This window comes from Westerdykella ornata (genome assembly GCF_010094085.1).
Source record: "Westerdykella ornata strain CBS 379.55 unplaced genomic scaffold EI97scaffold_5, whole genome shotgun sequence".
NCBI lineage: Eukaryota > Fungi > Ascomycota > Dothideomycetes > Pleosporales > Sporormiaceae > Westerdykella > Westerdykella ornata.
The window spans coordinates 157,892-176,268 of NW_022986855.1; the positions used below are offsets into that span (position 1 = coordinate 157,892).

The 18,377-nt window shown below is 54.4% G+C and overlaps 4 protein-coding genes across 4 annotated transcripts; 1 reads left to right on the plus strand and 3 right to left on the minus strand.

Annotated features, from left to right (window-relative positions):
* Positions 1-4,648: 4,648 nt before the first annotated feature.
* On the minus strand, positions 4,649-5,140 carry EI97DRAFT_373299 (uncharacterized protein; the record flags this gene model as incomplete). Its single annotated transcript, XM_033795395.1, has 1 exon — positions 4,649-5,140. One exon carries the CDS (start codon positions 5,138-5,140, stop codon positions 4,649-4,651), a length of 492 nt encoding a protein of 163 aa, XP_033655688.1.
* Positions 5,141-6,461: 1,321 nt separating this feature from the next.
* On the minus strand, positions 6,462-7,599 carry EI97DRAFT_431413 (uncharacterized protein). Its single transcript, XM_033797928.1, has 3 exons — positions 7,209-7,599; positions 6,729-7,013; positions 6,462-6,578 (listed from the first exon to the last, which is right to left on the minus strand). The coding sequence occupies exons 1-2, from the start codon at positions 7,355-7,357 to the stop codon at positions 6,833-6,835; spliced, it is 330 nt and encodes a 109-aa protein (XP_033655689.1). The 5' UTR covers positions 7,358-7,599; the 3' UTR covers positions 6,462-6,578; positions 6,729-6,832.
* A 508-nt stretch (positions 7,600-8,107) lies between these two features.
* EI97DRAFT_440663 (uncharacterized protein) lies at positions 8,108-9,213 on the minus strand (the record flags this gene model as incomplete). The annotated part of the gene is made up of 2 exons (XM_033799651.1): positions 8,108-8,548; positions 8,659-9,213. The coding sequence occupies 2 exons, from the start codon at positions 9,211-9,213 to the stop codon at positions 8,108-8,110; spliced, it is 996 nt and encodes a 331-aa protein (XP_033655690.1).
* Positions 9,214-11,050: 1,837 nt separating this feature from the next.
* EI97DRAFT_448880 (uncharacterized protein) lies at positions 11,051-17,632 on the plus strand (the record flags this gene model as incomplete). The annotated part of the gene is made up of 8 exons (XM_033800185.1): positions 11,051-12,229; positions 12,340-12,494; positions 13,141-13,145; positions 13,853-14,025; positions 14,169-15,473; positions 15,579-16,569; positions 16,615-17,541; positions 17,604-17,632. 8 exons carry the CDS (start codon positions 11,051-11,053, stop codon positions 17,630-17,632), a joined length of 4,764 nt encoding a protein of 1,587 aa, XP_033655691.1.
* Positions 17,633-18,377: the final 745 nt, after the last annotated feature.

An 18,377-nucleotide genomic window follows, 5' to 3' on the forward strand; every position in this document is an offset into this window, starting at 1 on the left:
ATGGGTCGCAGACATCTGCTCTTCCAAGGTGTACATGGGACCTACGGTCACTGTCGTCTTTGGAGCCAATGGAGTAGCGCGAGACGAAGCGAGCCTTCCATGCCATCCAAAGAGAAAGTCGCTGGAGAAAACTCACACCGGGAACGCAGGCTGAGCCTGCCCACCATAACACACAAGGACATCTTCGTGACCTGCCCACCCCTGTCCCCCGATATCCCACCACCTCAACCAGCAGAGGGATGTCCTGAGGAATAACGCCATGAGCCGTACGTAACCACTGACTTGCGGGGCGGCGTCGTTTCAGCCCCTAAAGACTATATAACTGGCGTATGCGCGCTTGAGGCACAGCAATGCTGGGCAGCGGTAACCCGCTCTTCGGGCTCCCTTCAGCACAAACCGGCAAGATTCCATTAGCAATAACGACATGATGGGAAAAAGAAACACAATAAGTTCGATTCTGCTCGGTTTCGCTTTGAAGTCTGTTCAGCATCCCTTCCCGTCCAAGCGTATCCACAGATATTGCTGCTGGATTTCTGTCCACTCTGTATGTCGCAGCCTTGTGAGCTGCCAGTAACACCTCCAACCAACCGTCGAAACCTTGTACACGTTGATCGGCCCACCTCATCTACATCAAAGCGAAGCATCAACGGCCGATACCTGGTTTGGGGTGTTTCATCAGCAGCGTGGTAAGCGCCTTCGCTCAGTGTGCCCAATGATCCTTCACGGCCTTCTTGGACTTTCTAGACGCGCCCGATATCATGCCGTGAACTTCAGATTCCAGCACCCCGTGCTGAGGGTTCCCCTTGGACTGCCATCCGACGAGTAGAGCGCGCCTCCACCTATTTCGTCGTCCGAATCCATTCCATCACGTAGAAGCTATATTGGTTATCGCCTTTGCGGACGCCGAACTCTCTGAGGAATGTCATATACATTCTCTTGTCTCTCTCCGTCTTCTACGAGCCTTACTAGCTGTCAATCTTGAGCAATATGGGCACAAGCACCAACCGCCTAACACTCTTACGCCACCAACGGTGTTACCCATGTTCGTCAGAAGAAATACGCCGGAAGTGGAGCCGCACGTGTGCCCAACCGGGGTTCGCCAGGTCCATACAAACACTGGTGGGAACACTTCCTCCTCCCGCGCGCACCCGACAGAGCAGGACCCGTCCGCGATCGGCCCGCGAGATTGCAACGTCACTGCATACCTACCGAGAAAAGCGGTGAAGGAAGCGCGGTAGACATCCCGACCGCCCATCGTCAATCGGATGAGGCGTTGTTGCAGATAACAACCTGAAGAAAGCGCAATGCTAGTGACCGACGATATAGGACTGAGGTTGGTTTACGACGAGGCTCATGCCCAACGGTTTTGTTGAGGAGTTTCACTTTTGTGAGACGTTTGAAAACGCGTCGTTGCGCTTATCCGGCCTTTATTACGTCTCTCTGGTTCTCGCACTGCCATCCCTTCTCTCCAAGACAGTTCGGCTGGTACCCTTTCTGATCACCCACTACGGCCGAATACGAGCAATGCATGCGGGCGACACTGCTTGCATACGACGACATGTTGCGACTTGTATGCTCTTTCTCTACTGGTCAGGGTTTGTGTCACGGTCAGTAGGGCGACTTTCGACCTTGAATGCACCTGTATGCAGGGGGTTCAAGCTAACATGCAGGTGAATTCAAAGGAGCGCGCTTCCACGGCACGTTCTGCTGTCGCCTTGTCAGAGATCAAGTGGTATGTCCTTTCTCAACGATTCTGCCATGTCCTCTAGCCGCCAGACAGCAAACTTGCTGCATCAGACGCCATCCCCGCCTCGTAGACGCATACAATACAAAAGCCACGCGAGCATGTTGTCAAATTCCAGCCCGTTCCTCCCGCCGACCAGGATTCCAACACCTATGCGGATCCCTTATTGGTTGTTACACCACAAAGTTACCGACTGCAAGACATCCAATGGCCTGATCTCGCTTATGCGCTCTCCGCAAGATTTCACGCCTTCAAGCGCGATAAGTCCACCGTCGGAATTCCTTCTTGCGGACGGCGGTTGTCTTCTTCCGAGAGCTGGGCGCTGCAGTGCCCCGCAGAGACGTTCGGTTTCGCTTTTGTTCGAGTGAACCGATATGTGGCGTCCATGTCCCAAACATCAGATGGAATGGAATACTGGGTAAGACGCCGCGGACGTACATTGAGGGCTATTTCTAGCCGGCCTGCTGCTGTTATTCAAAGAAAACGTATTCACAGTGGACTGGTTCGCCTCAACATACGCCTCGAAGTTGCATATGAGTCATCGAATCGTTGATCATTGTCTAACCGCGCTGGCACCCAGTGCAGTATCACCTCACAGTATTGACATGTACCTGAGGCCGGGGCCACTTATTATTAGACAAGGGCCCGAGGAGATGTCCATTGCCGCTGAGTCTTACTTGGGTTGGTGCGGTGGAGAGTTCAATGACGGCGGGGCGGGGATTTTGACTTTCCCCGTTGCTACTGTCCCGGTGCTTTGTACGTCCTCGTGCGTCAGAACCCCAGCTTCTTCGTCTCCTGCAGTACGGGGGAGAAGTACCTTGATGTCTCCTTGTTCTTTCTTGCTCGCTTTTTTGACATTTCGAGGGAAAGGTGTTGAAGAGGGGTTGAATGTCTGTGTCGTTGACGCGGTGCACTTGCGGTGTGAGATAGTACAAGGGTTGATGGTTCACTGATGCAAATGCGTGAATACGAAACGGTACTGCTCTGATGCTTCGCCTTCATTCCCTGAAACACACGGCTGCTGTAGTTTTAGGAGTATAATCAATAGTGGAAAAGATGTGTGATTGTTCCGCGTAATTCGTTCACCTTCTTCTAATCTTTTGTTGTCCCATAGGTACATAGTAGTAAGTGAGGCGAAATTTCGGTAGACGCGAATCTGCAAAAGGTGCTGTTTATGTGCCTTTTGTTGTAGGAGAATAGATCATGTTACAAGCGTAATGGGGTAAGGGAAGTGGGTACAAGGGCAAAAGGTAGCTTAACGTACTTTTTGGGTAACTACGGTTCGAAGGTTGGGGCTCAGGTATCAATGAGGTGAGGGGGATAAATAAAATAAGAATTGTAGTTTGCCTAGTTCGTTCCTAGGTACTTAGTCCCCCAACCCCCCTCCCTCGGTACATGCCCAAGTAACCAAGTAGACCAAGTCGACCCAGTAACTAACAGAGTAAGCGGCTGTAATTGAAAATTTCCTAGCTACAACTCCCTCCTACCTCTACTCTACCTCTACTATCGCAGATTAAGGCAAGAAACAAGAAGCAAATAAGCTAGAAGCAAGAAGAAGAAAACAACATAAAAATCTTATAGGCAGTAAAAAAGCGAGCAGAGCAGAAGAGAGCAAGACGTTAGGTAGTAATAAGTAAGTAAGTAGGTAGTAGTATAGCGACTCCCCTTGCATAATGCAGAGCTAAAACCCTGTCCGTCTAGATCTAAGATAAACATAACTACTTAGGTAAGAGTAGTTTTTACTCTAGCTAAGAGGGGGGGAAGCATGTGTAGCAAGGAGGCAGGAAAGGAGGCAGGAAAGGAGGCAGGAAAGGAGGCAGGAAAGGAGGAAGGGAAGGAGGAAAGGGAGGAGGAAGGAAGGAAGGAAACAAGGGAGGAAACAAGGAAGCAAAGAAGGAAGGAAAAAGTTAACAAAAGGGCAATTAGATAAAGCATATCTATTTAGGAAATCAATCAACGTATACATACTAAGAAACATAGGGCAAAGAGAACAACAACACAAGTTCCTCTAACAGACAAGGCAAGACAAGGCAAGACAAGGCAAGCTAGACATCCTCTACAACATACACATCGCACAACCCTACAAACACTACCAACCATGAACATGAACAACTATCATTTCAAAAATCTTCCATTTTTTTCCGCTGAAGGAGCCCTCCCCAGGTTCTAATAGATATCAATAGTTCCCTCCCCATTTCCCCCGCTCTACGCTTGATACCAGAGTAGAGTTGGATAAAACTAGACAGCCCTCCCCGTCCTCCTAAATAAATATTCCAAAGCTTTACAAACCCCTCCCTCCGTCCTCATAGTCATATCCTACGATAACCAGTGAATGTGGGTATTGATTAATCATGCCTGTGTGTGTGCGCGCGCAGAGCCGCGCTCAGCAAGGCCAAGGGAAATATAAAATGAGGAAAAAGGCAACGAGGAGCATGAAAGGGACACAACAGCAATGAGGTACCGAGAAGGCTGGCATCAAGGTTCGAGACACCGTCCTCCAGTAAAAGCATAGTAAATGTCCAAAAGAACACACAACTCGAGAAGTGGACCAGCCGACTCGGGCGGGTCAATCACTTTCCTTGCCCACTCAACCTTCCCATGCATTTGTATACCGGAGTTTCCCAATTTCCCGTCGCTTGATACATGTTTCGTGTGATGGATAACAATTTGGTTGGAGTGACGTTCACAGCGCATGCTATCAGGTGCCAGGCGGGTCTTGGATGCACAAACCAAATCTGGGTAACCTGCAGACAGCAGTAGAAAGCGCAATCAAGCACTCGGTTCGTGGACATCGTAAGAGTATTAAAAGGTGGCAAGAAAGCAAAAGGCCTCAACATGATTGTGGAATAGAGCCGAAAGACGGACCAACGGGGGTGGAGAGGTCGATGGGAACTAGCAAGTCTCCTATCCCTCGTCTTCGTCGTCGTCATCATCCTCTTCACTCGTATTCGACCGTTGCACGGGGCCTCCCGTCTTCGTCTTCTTGTTCGAAGGCGTATCGCTGGTGTGGTTCGCCGAGGATTTCCGTTTTGCGGCCGTATTGGCACTCGCGTTGCTAGCGGCAGGCTTGGCGTCGGAGGAGGGGTTTTCCTTATTGCTTCCATCGCCGCCGTCGGCTTCCTTCTTTGCCTCCATTGCAGCCACCTCTTCAGCCGTCAGGAAGCGGCCACCGGGCCCGCGTGGTCGCCGCATGGCGTGATTGTGTCTCGATTCGTGCAGGTATGGTTTACGACCCTTGGAAGTCAATCTCAGAGCATCTTCGAGCTTTTGTCGCGCTATTCTCCGCTTCAGGATCCGATGGAACTGTTTGGCGTTCACGTAGAGAGGAGTGTCCTCCGTCTGCGTAGTGCCAACGACTTCGGGAGACTGCGGGTGCGGCTGGGGAGGTTGCGCCATCTGGGGAGGTCCTGGTGGTCTAGCAACCGGATGGCCCATGACGGGCTGGGGCTGTTGCATAGCTGGGCTGCTGATCTGGGTGCTCATCCGTCGCTGTTGCATCTGTTGAGCAGCCGCCATCTGTACCTGGGACGGGAGGCCGCCGGCGCTCATGGGATTCGACACGCTGGTCGGGGAGCGTGGACCGACGCGACCATCCGTCTTGAGGTGGGTTCCGGCCATACGAGGCGATGCGCGAGGATCTTGTCCGATCTGACCTTGTAGGGTCTGATCGTAATAGGCACCGGGTCCTGCGGCGGCAGCGGTAGCCATTGCGGCGGCTTGTGTGGGCGACATTCCATACTGTTGAGGGTGCATAGCCGGAGGCATATATCCAGGTTGCGCATAGTTGATCTGCTGATGTTGAGGATTGGGTCCACCGGGTTGGGGATAGGGGTTGCCTTGGGACGGCAATATGGGTGATGTTTGTTGATATTGATGCATCTGTTGCTGGGTCGGCGATGTTATCGACGGGTTTGCGGCTGGATTTTGGGCGCCATAGTTCTGCATGTGAGCTGGGGCGTGCCCATGCTGGTACTGCGCGTAGTCTGTCATATCAGACGTCCTTGGAGATGTTGTAGGCTTCTGTGGGTACATGAACAAGCCAACAACACGCGACTTGGAACCGGCGTGGAGGGAGTATTACCCCAGATACGCCACTATGGAGCACAGACTCGTCCTGCGGTATCGAGTCTCGGTGCGGAAGAAAGGATATGGCGTCTCAGGTAGGCCTTGTCGCCGGAGAGCCGTTTACAGGAGCTGATTGGGACACTTGGTGTGCGTAGGAATTCGCGAGTCAATGAGAAGGAAGCGCGGTCAGACGCGTGCAAATACTAAGAGCCGCAGCGACTGGTGGGATGCGGGAGCCTGGAGCTGAGGCGAGATGAAGGCGCGACCAATGGTGACGTGGATCGCAGGGTCGGCGCAGTGCAAGGCCCTGGTGAAGCTGGAGTCTTGGGCTCGACTTGATACGACGGGGCTTGTTGGAAGGATGCCCGCCGGTCCGCTGAGAGGGGATAAAAGCTGTTTTGACGGGAGAGTTTGCTTATGGCCTGCTAGAGATATCGCGATGCCTGGTCTATCTAGGGACGGCAGCGAAGGTGGGTCACGTCACGGCAGGGCCAGATGCTTGATGCGTTGTCAATGGCCACGCTTATGAGGCGACTCTTCCGGGGTAAGGAAGCACAGTCGAAGCCTCAGCGCAGATGGAGGCGCAGCGAGGGCAATTGGGCAGCTGAGATACGGAGGGCCGTGAGGCGGTGCGCTTGGGCAGGCAGGCGTCCCGGAAGCCAGGTGCGGATAGAGAGGGCGAGGTCGAATGGGAGGCGCGCCGTGTGGGGAAAGGGCCGTTGTGGAATTTCGCCAGTAGGATGGAAAGCGAAGAGAAAAGGGCTACACTCTAGAAGGGACAATTCGGTCAGTGCTTGATCAGGACGCGGGAACAAGAGCAATTGGAGGGAAGTGAAGGGAGCGCCTGTGATGGCGGGGGAGGTCGATTGGAGATGATGCGTTGGCAATGCAGGTTCATGCAGGCCCTTGGTCCACTTACCGACTTGACTCAGCCGTCGCGAGCAACCTTGGAAACCCACGCGTCGCAACGCAGAGGGAAATAATGACGTCCGTTGACGCTACGAGTGCTGCTAAGCTGCTAGGTCAAGGCGGGAGCTTGCTAGGGCGCTCTTCGCAACGTTGGAAGGCGGAGATGGAATGGGCCAGAATGTCGAGAGCTGATGATATAAATGGACGTGACGCGCACGTTACTAGTGGAGGGGCGACAGCTCTCTCTTGAAGGTAGGGCGGGCCGAAGCCTTTGACGAGCTTGGTGTTCCCTTTGCTACAATATTGCATATTAGCCATCGCGACGGTAGCGGTGATGGTGGGCGGACAGAAGGGAGCAATGTGAAGACGGGTTTAAGCGATGGATATTGATGTAGAGAAGTAAAGAGAAGGAACAGAGACTCGAGCAAGGGGGCAGAGCGGAGAGGGGTAGCAACAGGACAGCGACAGGACAGCGACAGGAGAAACTTACCGACGGGCGTGTGAACCGCAGCAGATGGCAGTCACGAGATTTGTAGAGGACCTCGGGAGGGTGGTGCAGGTGGTGAGGCACCTGGGTATTGCCCTCCTGGCTGGGGCGGGCAACCTGCAGCTGTTGTCCTTATTAGCGGCTGGTGGCATCTCTGCAGTTATGTATGGATGTGGCAGGGAGGAGGAAGAGAGGCTGAGAGGAAGAAGCGCGTCGTAGACTCGCAGGCCAACGAAGCAGGTCTCTCTGGTGCTGGGCAGAACCTGTGATGGGTGATGGGAGAGGTATGGTACCTACCTTTTTGCAAAGCAACAGCAGCAATGATAGGGCCGAGTGCAACAATTGCAAGAACCCGTGGACGGAGCAGCGTCGGTGTTGCAGGCGGGCGGGTGATTGGACGGGGTGAGGTGGAGGAGGGACGGAGAGAGCGGATTGGTTTTGGAGCGAGGGCGCGCTTTTCATATCATTCGACGCTGCCCTCGCTAGGCCGGGGCCCGTGCGCCCATTTCCGGGGGCCACCAGCCATTAGCAGCCCGTGCTGGCCGTGTTTTTTTCTGCATCTGTCAGTCAGCACGTTTTTCTTCAACTTTTGGTGCACGTGGGCCTCTTGCCAGTTCCAATGTTTCTGCCACCCGGAACGGCGCCCTGCAGAATCGTTGGGAGAACAGCAGAAGAGAAGACAGAACACTTGGGCGCGCAGGGGGAAAAAGGGGGGTACCATGTGGGAACCCGACCGGAGAGTGAGATGGATGGCGGGGCAGGTTAGGTCCGCGATGACGTTTTGCTCTGTTCATCATACGCGGCGGTGTGCTGTTGTCGTGGCTGCCCAGGTAGCCTTTGTTGACAGGCAGGAGCGCGACTGTGCACGTTCTCCTTGTCTCCTCTTCTCGCGTTGGCCGTGCTCAAGTGCTGTTTTCCAGCTGCACGCTCCACGCCGCTCCGCACCCAATGCTTCTTCTTCCTTCGCCTGGTCCCATGATTTCCGCCATCTTGCATCTCGCCTCTCCTTTCTCTTGCCCGCTGCAGCGCTCTGCACAAGTGCAAGTTGCTGCGCAGATGCACCCTTCCCAAAAATGCGCGCCATCCGCCCAGTCACAGTCGTACCCCGTCGCCATTTTCGGGCGCGTAGCCAACGTCATGGCATGATTGCGAGGAATTTGCGCCCGATAGCGGGCTCCCTCCGTTTCATTGGCCGCGCCGGACCAAATTCGCTGCGCCGCGCCCCGGCTCCCGCTGCCCTGCCCGCGCCTTCCCCGTCCGGCTTTCCCTTTAGCGTCACTTCCTCCCGCGGACGGACGCGGCCCAGGGTGACATCCCCTCAGCCCGCCAAGGTTTCTCCACGCCTTGTTGCTCATCAGCTTCACTTGTTGAACTCTTCTATCATTATTATCATGACTATGAATGGGACTGCGTCTGCCCCAGGACCTCTTTCGAAATGAATGATGGTACACACACACGGTGGGTATGCAGGGCTCTTCCCAATGCCGGACGATCCCCGTCCCGAGTCACAGTCGCACACGCTCCTGCAGTGCACCATCCAGCGTCGTGAGAAAAAAGGTACCGATCGCGCGAGTACGGAGTATTGCCTGCAGCTACCCTCCTGCAAGACTCCCCTCTGGTGCTCCCATCCCGCTACAGTACCAGTAGCTCTTCTTTGCAGAGGCCCAAAGCTTGCCCCGTTGCTGCTATCCTCCATTGGCTCAGCGTCTTGTCTCGGCCTCGTCTCAGACGAACTCTCGACGTCAGCTTTCTTCTCGCGTGAGTCGTCCAAGCTTCTGATTATTGAGACAATCAACAAGATGCTGCCCATGACCAGACTCACGACGTCCAAGCACCAAGACCAGGCCAGCACCATGCCATGTCCGCCCACGCAGATCCATGCATGGTCACTTGTCGCTCCTCCCCCGGCCTTTTTGCGATCCACCTTTTCGCCCTCTGCACCTCTCGTCTCAAGTTGATGGCCCTGGTAGCACCTCGCCCAGCCCTGCTGCGACCCAGCCCCCTCCATTGTTTGCTGTCGTCCATCTCGCACTACAGTAAAACCTCGGTATTAGGAAATCATCGAGATTAGGTAAACCATCGTGAATAAGGAAAATTCCGCGCCGCCGTCGAAATTTGTATGGGCAATAGGGAAACCCCGCGGTTTCAGGTTTTCCCTAGGCCGCACCCATATATTTCCCTATTCCTGAAGCTCTTAACTAGCCATATTTGGCAGTAGTGATGCCGCATTTGGTGGTAAATTGCCTACCCTAGGGCAAAATGCCCTGCTGACTAATGAATCTGTATTATATAAGCATATTCAGTAACTATAAGGAAACCTTCAGGAATAGGGTAAGATTAGAGTGCAACCGTCAGTTTCCCTATTGCGGGGTTTTACTGTATTTCCACGCCCTCGATGCCGCCCACGACCCAGTCTACCGGTTCGGCCGTCCGCCATGGTCACACCCATTTTTGCACAGAGTGACTACCCTGCAATCGGCCCCAGCCTGAACCCCGATCCGGGCAAAAGCAATTCTCCACGACTCTTGCTGCAAAATGATGCGACCCCACAAACGCGACCTCGCTGCTGATGTACCTCCTCTCGTTCGCTTCGTCCTTGGGAATGTTTGATCCTTTTCACTAGAAACAGGGCCCCCGTATGCATCATCCGAGTGCATGCCAACTATCGACATGGAGCCCTGCCAATGCTGTTTGTAGATGAAAGCGAGGAGGATACCTAGGTATAGCAGGCCGACCCCGACACGGGCACGCCGACAGCGCAATTATCTTTCTCCTTGAATTGAAAAATACTCTAGCTTGCCGCCAGGGTTACGCAGTTTATGCTCGTAAGTCGAACCACACCTGCTCTTGATATCACATGATGCTTTTGCTAGGTCCACGGCCTATTCACGTGCACAGAAGGCACCTCCAGGGCTGCGCATGGAATCCAGGTACGAGATTACTAAACCTGCAACCCGGCTAAAAAAGACTACAACCCTATATCGCAGCGTAACAGTTTGCACTGTCGTCCTATTTTAATCAAAACAAAAGGTTACACTCCGCGTCCGACGGCATCCCCGAGCCTCGCCTTCCTCTTTCGGCCAGTCAAAGACCCATGCCGGGAGCGTAGCAGTCTACAGCGCTTTCCTTAATAAGCCGCCGTTATTACTACTGACTGACATCTTTTATATTGTATTCCAGGAATGCCTTTTTGCCTTCTTTTCATACTTGACATCTATCTACTATGGCTCCCCATGAAGTGCAGGGTCGACGTGCGATTAAACTCGGTGCGCTAATAAAAAGAGCCCGCAATCTCTCGCAGATCCCCCCCGGCTTCGAGGTGGCCAGTGGGCTCCGAGATCTTGAGTCTTTAGCACAAGCTTGGCTTGTTTATAAACGGACCGCGGATACAACAAGGTCGAGGACAATGATGGCTTGTTAGTATCTGTATGTTGCACGTGTGTTGCGGCTTGGTACCTAGGTAGACGAGGAGTCTACGTGGGGTTCTACCTAATAAGCCGCTCCCCACTAGGATATCAGAGGTTTCGGATCACTAGCCTTCGCTGCGTGACCGTCCGACTCTTTTAAATGTCGAGATACCTTGCCGGTAACTCTCCCTGCAGTGGAAAGATCGTATCAGGATAGGCATCTGATGCAGAGGGACTGGTATTCGAGGACTGACCGCGCCGATGGCGATATCGCACCTCGGCAGATTCCTGGTTGATCATGTCCGAACAAGTGGACCCTTCTAGATGCACGCTGCAGGTACGACCACGTACTATACATAGTATGTCCCACACCAGAATTTCTTCACGAGTACAAAACCTCTTCCGCCGCATCCATGTGACCCATCGTCCCCTCTCACCATGACGAAGGCCCCGCAACCGCGCGAGGGGGACGAACTTCCCAACGAAAACCTCGTTGAAATCCAGTCCCTCCCCGATCGCGAGCAAGATGAAAGCAAATCCGACCTGGAGCGCCGCATCCGCCTCAAAGTCGACCTGCGCCTCTGCACCATCGCCGGCATCCTCTGCAGCCTCAACCTCCTGGACAGCGGCGTCATCTCCTCCGCCGCCGTGACCTCGATGCCGCGCGACCTCGGCCTGGACCAAGGGAACCGCTTCTCGGTCTCCATATTCATCTTCACCATTGCATCCATCGCCTTCCAACTGCCCTCGACGATTGCGGTGCGCACGTTCGGCCCCCGGATCTGGTTTTCCCTCATCACGGTTGCGTTTGGCCTCATCACGCTGGGCACGGCATTCGTGACGACGTGGTCGCAGATGATTGCCCTGCGCGTGCTGCTGGGCATGGCGTGCTCGGGCGTCTTCCCGGGACTCACGTACGTGATTTCGACGTGGTACACGCGAAAGGAGCAACAGCTTCGGTTCGCGCTAATGCAGAGCGGGGAAGTCATCGTCCTTGCTACGGGGGGAATCGTGAATTTCGGCCTGAATCGGCTCGATGGACGAGGAGGGTTGAAAGGGTGGCAGTGGATGTTCATCGTGCAAGGAGCGATTACTGCGTTCTTCGGGATCCTGACCTACTGGTGGATGCCCTCCTTCCCCGAAGACGCACATACCTCGTCCTTCCTCTTCCTCACGCCCGAAGAAAGCAAAATCGCCGCCGACAGGATCCAACGGGACAGAGGCGACGTGCAAGCGGACCCCTTCTCCTGGCCCAAGGTCCTGCAGCACGCGGCCGACCTCAAAATCTACGGCTTCTGCATCATGTATTTCCTGCAAAACCTCGTCTCGACCACCCTCTCCTACTTCCTGCCCATCATCCTGCAGGGCGGCATGCGGTATAGTGCCGACAAGGCGATTCTGCTGTCCGCGCCGCCGTACTACTACGCCGTGCTTCCGGCGATCCTGTCGAGTCTGGTGGGGGACCGGTTCCAGTTGAGAGGGCCCATCATCACGCTGAATTGTCTGTGTCTGATCGCCGGGTTCGGCATGCTGGGGTTTGCGGAGCAGGTGGCGGTGCGGTATGTAGGCACGTTTCTCGCGACGGGGGCGTATGTCGCGAATTGGGCTGCTTTGGCGGTGAGTCTGCTTCTCTTCAATTTGTGTCTATCGTTACGTCGAGGTAGAGTCGAGGGGGAAGTTGTATTTTCCCTGTATGTTCGGAAATTAGGAGCTAACGCATCGAACAGACGTACCAAGCCAACAATGTCGTCGGTCAGTGGAAACGCGTCTTCACCGCTGCGGCAGTCACGGCGTTCAACGGCGCGGGCGGGATCGCGGGGAGTTTTATCGTCAGGAGGAACGAGGCGCCGAGGTATGCGACGGCCGTTTGGGTGTCGATTGGGTGAGTGTATTTTTCCGCTTTTGCTCTTCCGTTTGGCTTGCCTTTCTGGTAGACGATAAAACATAAGGATAACTAGAGGAGGAGCGGTGGAACAAAGTATGAAAGGGAGGAGAATGGAGTCGAAGGGAAAGACGGGAAGGGCTGAAAAACTCAGAAAGGTCGTGGTGCCGCGTACTTGAGCACTGTGCTAACGAAGTCCCGGTCACAGATCACATATCCTGATTATCGCGTGTGTAGCCGCCTTCTCCGTGTACTTCTACATGGCGAATCAGAAGCAGAGGAAGGGGAAGAGGGTTATTGAGCGGACCGAGGGGTTTAGGTATACGTATTAGATATTCTTTATCATGGAAGATGGTTTACATGACGACATGATAGTGATACCAGGGATTGTTGGCGATCGTAGCTATGATTATGAGTCTATGAGGACTTGTGCTTCGTGCTTCGTGAATTTAGACACGGGGGGAAGGGATGTGGTTTTTTTGTCATGAAGGGCTACTTGGAAGGGTTATGTTGATTGAGGGAAGCGGATTCTGAGTCGATGTTCGGGATTGCTGAAAATCTAGGAGCATTTCGAACCATCTACTAGAAGCATCTCTTCTGATTCTAATTGATTTTTTTGGGATTTTCCTTAAGCGTTTCGATTTAGCAATGGTGTACGGAGTAGAAGAGCCACTAGAAGTTAACCTTTTTGGAGTCCAGAAAAGACTGTCTACAGCAAATCAGATTTACTTCTGCAGATTCTTGATTACCAGAAGCTACCTAATAATCTCCACATCCTGCAGATCCTACAGATACACAGTATGTACACCGTCGCACTACAGGCGCACCGCCACATCTCTCTCTCTTCTGGAGTGGCTTGCCGTTTCGGCTGTGGCTCATTGCTCCGCGGCTCGTGCTCGCTCCTAACGATCCCGTCCAGGGCTGCACTTCGCCCAGGCCCATGCACACGCACTCCTGGCTTGTCCTGACGTTGTCTCACACCTCAAGACGATTCCACACTCTGGCTTTGGCGCTGCTTGCATTCTTTGGGGTTTGCATCCGCTTTGCGTGCATGACTTCCCCTTGAAAGGCTTCCTCAATAACTACTTTCTGTATCTGCGGCCTTCGTCCTGCATCCTTCCACCTGCGGACTTCGGCACCCAACCAGCCCCCTCGATCTGCGGCCGACGCTGCCCCGACCAGACCTGGTTCCTCGCCCGCCTGATGCACAAAGCCACGCAGAACAATCGTCACTCGTAACCGTAACACTACGCTCATCGATTCCTCCCTCCATAACGAAATCCCCCGACATTCCATTCCGCTCGCCCTTCCCGCCCGGCGTCCGACGCGCACAATGGTGTTCCTGGGCATCTACCGAGCCCTCTACGACTATGTGCCGCAGAGCGAGAACGAGATTGCCCTCGCAGAGGGCGATCTGCTGATGGTGTTGGAGAAGAGCACGGATGATGACTGGTGGAGGGCGAAGAAGAAGATTGCCGATTCCGACGAGGAGGAGCCCGAGGGGCTGATTCCGAATAATTATGTGGAAGAGGTGAGTGGACATAGTAGGCGCAGACGGGTGTAGGATATGGAAAGATTGGCATACGACATCAAGTCGTTGAGTTGATTTGTTTTCTGGATAAGGAGTTGAGGACTGGATTGGTATGAATGGTGCCTGACTGGAACTGCTCCTAGGCTACCCCGATTTCCAAGGCGAAAGCGCTCTACGATTATACCCGCCAGACCGATGAAGAGCTGTCCTTCCAGGAGGACGCTATCCTCGATGTCTACGATACGTCAGATCCCGATTGGACTTTGGTGGGGGTGGACGGAGACTTTGGCTTTGCGCCGTCCAACTACATAGACTTCAAGCAGGACGCTGCTCCCGTCTCGTCACCGGCATTACCTCCGCGTCCCGCTGCTGCTCCTGCGCCTGCACAGGATTCAGACGATGAGCCGCAACCGCCGACGCCCGAGAGCCCTGTCCACCAGAGCCCCGCGGCTGCGCTTGCAGGTATCATCCAGCAAAAGGCCGAGCAGCAATCAGCTCCTCGAGCGACCGTTTCGCCGCCGCCTACCATGCCTGCACCTCAAAAACGGGTGCAATTCACGCCGGAAGAATCAGATCAAGAAGAGGCGCCTCCACCCCGGCTTCCAGCGAGACCGCAGTCTCAGCAGATTTCTCCGCCGCCTACACAGTACCCTTCTCCCCGTTCACCCGAGTCCCCTCCTGCGAGATCCCCGCCCCCTCGAAGCGTAACTTTTGACGCCTATGTTCCACCTGAAGGGCGGGAACAGCCGCAGACCCCGCTCTCGGCTTCTGGCTATCATCTTTATAATATCTACGAGTACATCACACAGCCAGGGAAGAATAAGAAGATGCCTGTGACGCTTGGTATCAATATTCCCAAAGGGATCATCATGCTCGCACCGGAGAAGGCGCGGGATGGACAGCAGCAGGAATGGACGGCCGACAAGATGGAGTACTATTCCCAGGAGGGCAAGCATGTTTTCCTCGAGCTCAAGAGGCCGAGCAAGAGCGTGGATTTGCACTGTGGAGCGAAGGATACTGCGTCTGAAATCGTTTCTTTCTTGGGCGAGCTCTCGGGAGCTGCAAAAGCGTCGGGATTGCGCGAAGTCCTTGCTGCTGGGTCCGGACACTCGAATGTTCAGAAAAAGGGACATATGCTTTTTGACTTCATGGCACAGGGCGATGATGAAGTGACCGTGGCTGTCGGGGACGAGGTATTAATCATAGACGACTCAGCGAGCGACGAGTGGTGGAAGGTCCGACGACTGAAGAACGGCAAGGAAGGCGTCGTACCCTCCAACTACGTCGAAATCACCGACATCGCCGTATCCAACCCCGCAGGAACCTCGGACCGTTCCGGCATCAACGCCGGGCGCTCTGTGGTTGAGCAGAATCGCCTGGAGGAGGAGGAGCTGGCTCGTCGGGCGGCAAGGTCGAGCCGGCAAGAGGGTGATGGTAGAGCTGATCAGGTAGGCCCTGGCCTGCAATTGCCTGCGCGTGCTTCTAGTCTTTTGCAAGCGGATGTTGACCATGGACGTGCTGTACAGAGAAGTAAACGCGACAGTGCGGCAAAGGAGGCGAGGTCGTCATCAAAACCGAGTGCGTACTCTTTTCCTCCTGATATCCTAGGATATCCACTAACTGGTGATGCAGACCCCGCCAAAGTCCGCACCTGGACCGATCGAACTGGATCTTTCAAGGTCGAAGCCGAATTTTTGACCATCAAGGATGGCAAGATACATCTACACAAGGTTAACGGTGTGAAGATCGCCGTTCCCGTCCCGAAGATGTCCGTAGAGGATCTCGAATACGTTGAACGCGTCACGGGAGTCTCTCTAGATGACGATAAGCCATTGTCCGATATCAAGCGTAGGAGCATGTTACGAACCAAGGAGCAAGCTGCACGCGGTGCGGGTATCACGGTCGAACACAAGCCTTCGTATGACTGGTTCGACTTCTTCCTACAGTGTGGTGTCAATCCCCAGATTTGCGAACGATATGCACAGGCTTTCAATAGGGATCAGATGGGCGAAGAGAACCTGCCGGATATTACCGACAGGCTTCTGCGGACGCTGGGATTGAAGGAGGGGGATATATTGCGAGTGATGAAATTTCTGGACAACAAGTTTGGTCGTACTGGCGAGCGGGACAAGCGGAATGTGAGCTTTGCGGAGAACGGGGAAGAAGGTAGCGGTGGCGGCCTGTTCTCTGGCCCAGGAGGCGTGTTAAGAAACAACACACGTAAGGGACGACCGGCACCTCCTGTCCAGACAAACGACGTCGTCGATCCGAAGGCGTTCGAGCAGAAGTCGGATGAGGCGCCAAAGAAACCTGCGGACTCCACCGCAACGCCCCTGGCATCCGCACCGGTGCCGGACAAGAAGGTGGATGGCTTCGAAGATAATGCCTGGGAGGTCAAGCCTTCGAGACAGCCCTCTACGACCGCTCCTCCTCCAGCTGCATCACCGCCGCCAGCTTCAACGCAGCCGCCAGCAGCTGCATCGGCTGCCACTACGTCGGCGCCTGCGCCGGCTTCTTCTGTGCCAGCTCTGACTGGGTCATTGGGTGAACTCTCTCTGCTGATGCCTGCCATCAAGCCAGAAATCCCAGAGCCACCTACAGCGCAACCGCAGCCTCCAGCACAAGCACAGCAACCGGAGCAGAGCCAACCTGCTGGTGCTAACTACAAGCTTTTCGAACAAGTGGCCGCAATACAGCCCCTCCCACCACAGCAGTTGGCGCCGCCACGGGTGAGGCCACAAGCTCCACAGCAACAGAATGCTGGCGGCCTCATTGCTCCTCCTCCGCAAAGAGCAGCGTCAGCGCCTCAGAATCCTCAAGCTGCCTTCGGTCCCCCTCCACCTTTGCAGCCCCAGCTCACCGGATACAATGGCGCTCCCCACATGCAAACACAAGTATCACCACCTGGTGCCAGCTTGCAAGATCTGAATATGCAACGCTTGCAGCAGCAAATGACCGGCTTCCCGCAGCAAAATCCCGCCTTCCAACCGCAACCCACTGGTTTTCAGCCTCAGCAGAACGGGTTGATGCCCCAACCAACAGGTTTCCAGACAATGCCCGCGCCCATGCAACCCCTACCCACAGGATACGCGCCTCCATTGATGCCTCAGCCCACAGGCTTCCAAGCACCCATGCAAACGGGTTTCCCAGCAGGAATTCAACAACCCGGCTTCCAGGCCACCGCCTCCCCCTTCAACGACCCTCCTCGGCCGCCCTTCCAGCCGCTACAACCCCAACCCACGGGCTTTACCTCTTTCCCGGCGCAACCGCTTAACCCGCAAGCCACGGGTATCAACCGCTTCCTCCCCCCAGCCATCCAACCGACCGTCACGGGTATGGGCATTGGAGCTACGACAACGAGTCCCCCGCCCGTTCCCCCGATACCTCCCATGCCGCAGGCGCAACCCCTCGTCCCGCAGAAGACGGGCCCGCCGCCGCCAGTGCGGTTCGGAGTGCAGCCGGCGGCGAAGAAGCTGGTGCCGCAGCCGACGGGGAGGGCGAATCTGGCCAAAGCGAGTAAGTACCCGATTTGAGTTTCGAATGATGAGAGTGGGTTGCTGACGTGGTATTGTTATTAGCTCCGCAGAATCCGTTTGGGTTTGAATGAGGGTGGGAAAAAGAGGTTGGGGAATTCAATTGTTGGTGGTTTGATGGGGGAGGGGGGAGGATTGTGTGATTGTTGGTATAGAGGAGGGGGTGAGAGGAGGAGGGGGGGAGAGAGAGGTGATATCCTGCTGCTTGGCATCGTTGTGAATATTGATTGATTGGTGAGGTTGGTTGGGTGCGTGTGTGTGCATGATTGCTTGCTTGCTTTGAGCTTTTTGAGCACGGTTCTTGCACGTTTGGCTTACCTCGCTGCATGGCATTTGTATGCGTGTGTGTTGATTCTTTTCTCCGGGGAGGGGGTTGTATATAGGTTCTGAGTGAGTGCGTTTAAAGTTCGTTTCTTCTTCTTCTTCTTCTTCTTCTTCTTGTTCTTGTTTGAGCAATATTTATGTTGTGCAAGCGATATTGGTATTAGATAGATAGGGATGTGGTTGAGCTGGTTGAGTTGTTTGTTTTGTTGCTGGTGGTGATGGTGGGTGCTGTGTGGTCTTGGTGCTTATTTGGAATATGTAGGTGTGATGGTGATGGTGATGGGATTGGAAATGGGTATGGCAAAGGAGAGGGGAGGAGGAGTGTTTTTTTTTGGTGATGAGCAGTATTATATATCCCTATCGTACGAGGAATCGAGAGCAAAGAACTGGCTAGGGGCTAGGCTCTGGAGCGCAACTCGACGATGGGCAGGATATACTGCTTTGTTGTTGGAAGATGTAACTGGAGTGGTGGGTTACGGACATGAATGCAGAGCT

Coding starts and splice junctions, on each gene's coding strand:
- EI97DRAFT_431413 (XM_033797928.1), bottom strand. CDS start 7,357: ATGCCACCAGCCGCTAATAAGGACAACAGCTGCAGGTTGCCCGCCCCA. Junction 7,014..7,208: donor TGCGGTTCACACGCCCGTCG/GTAAGTTTCTCC, acceptor GCAATATTGTAG/CAAAGGGAACACCAAGCTCG.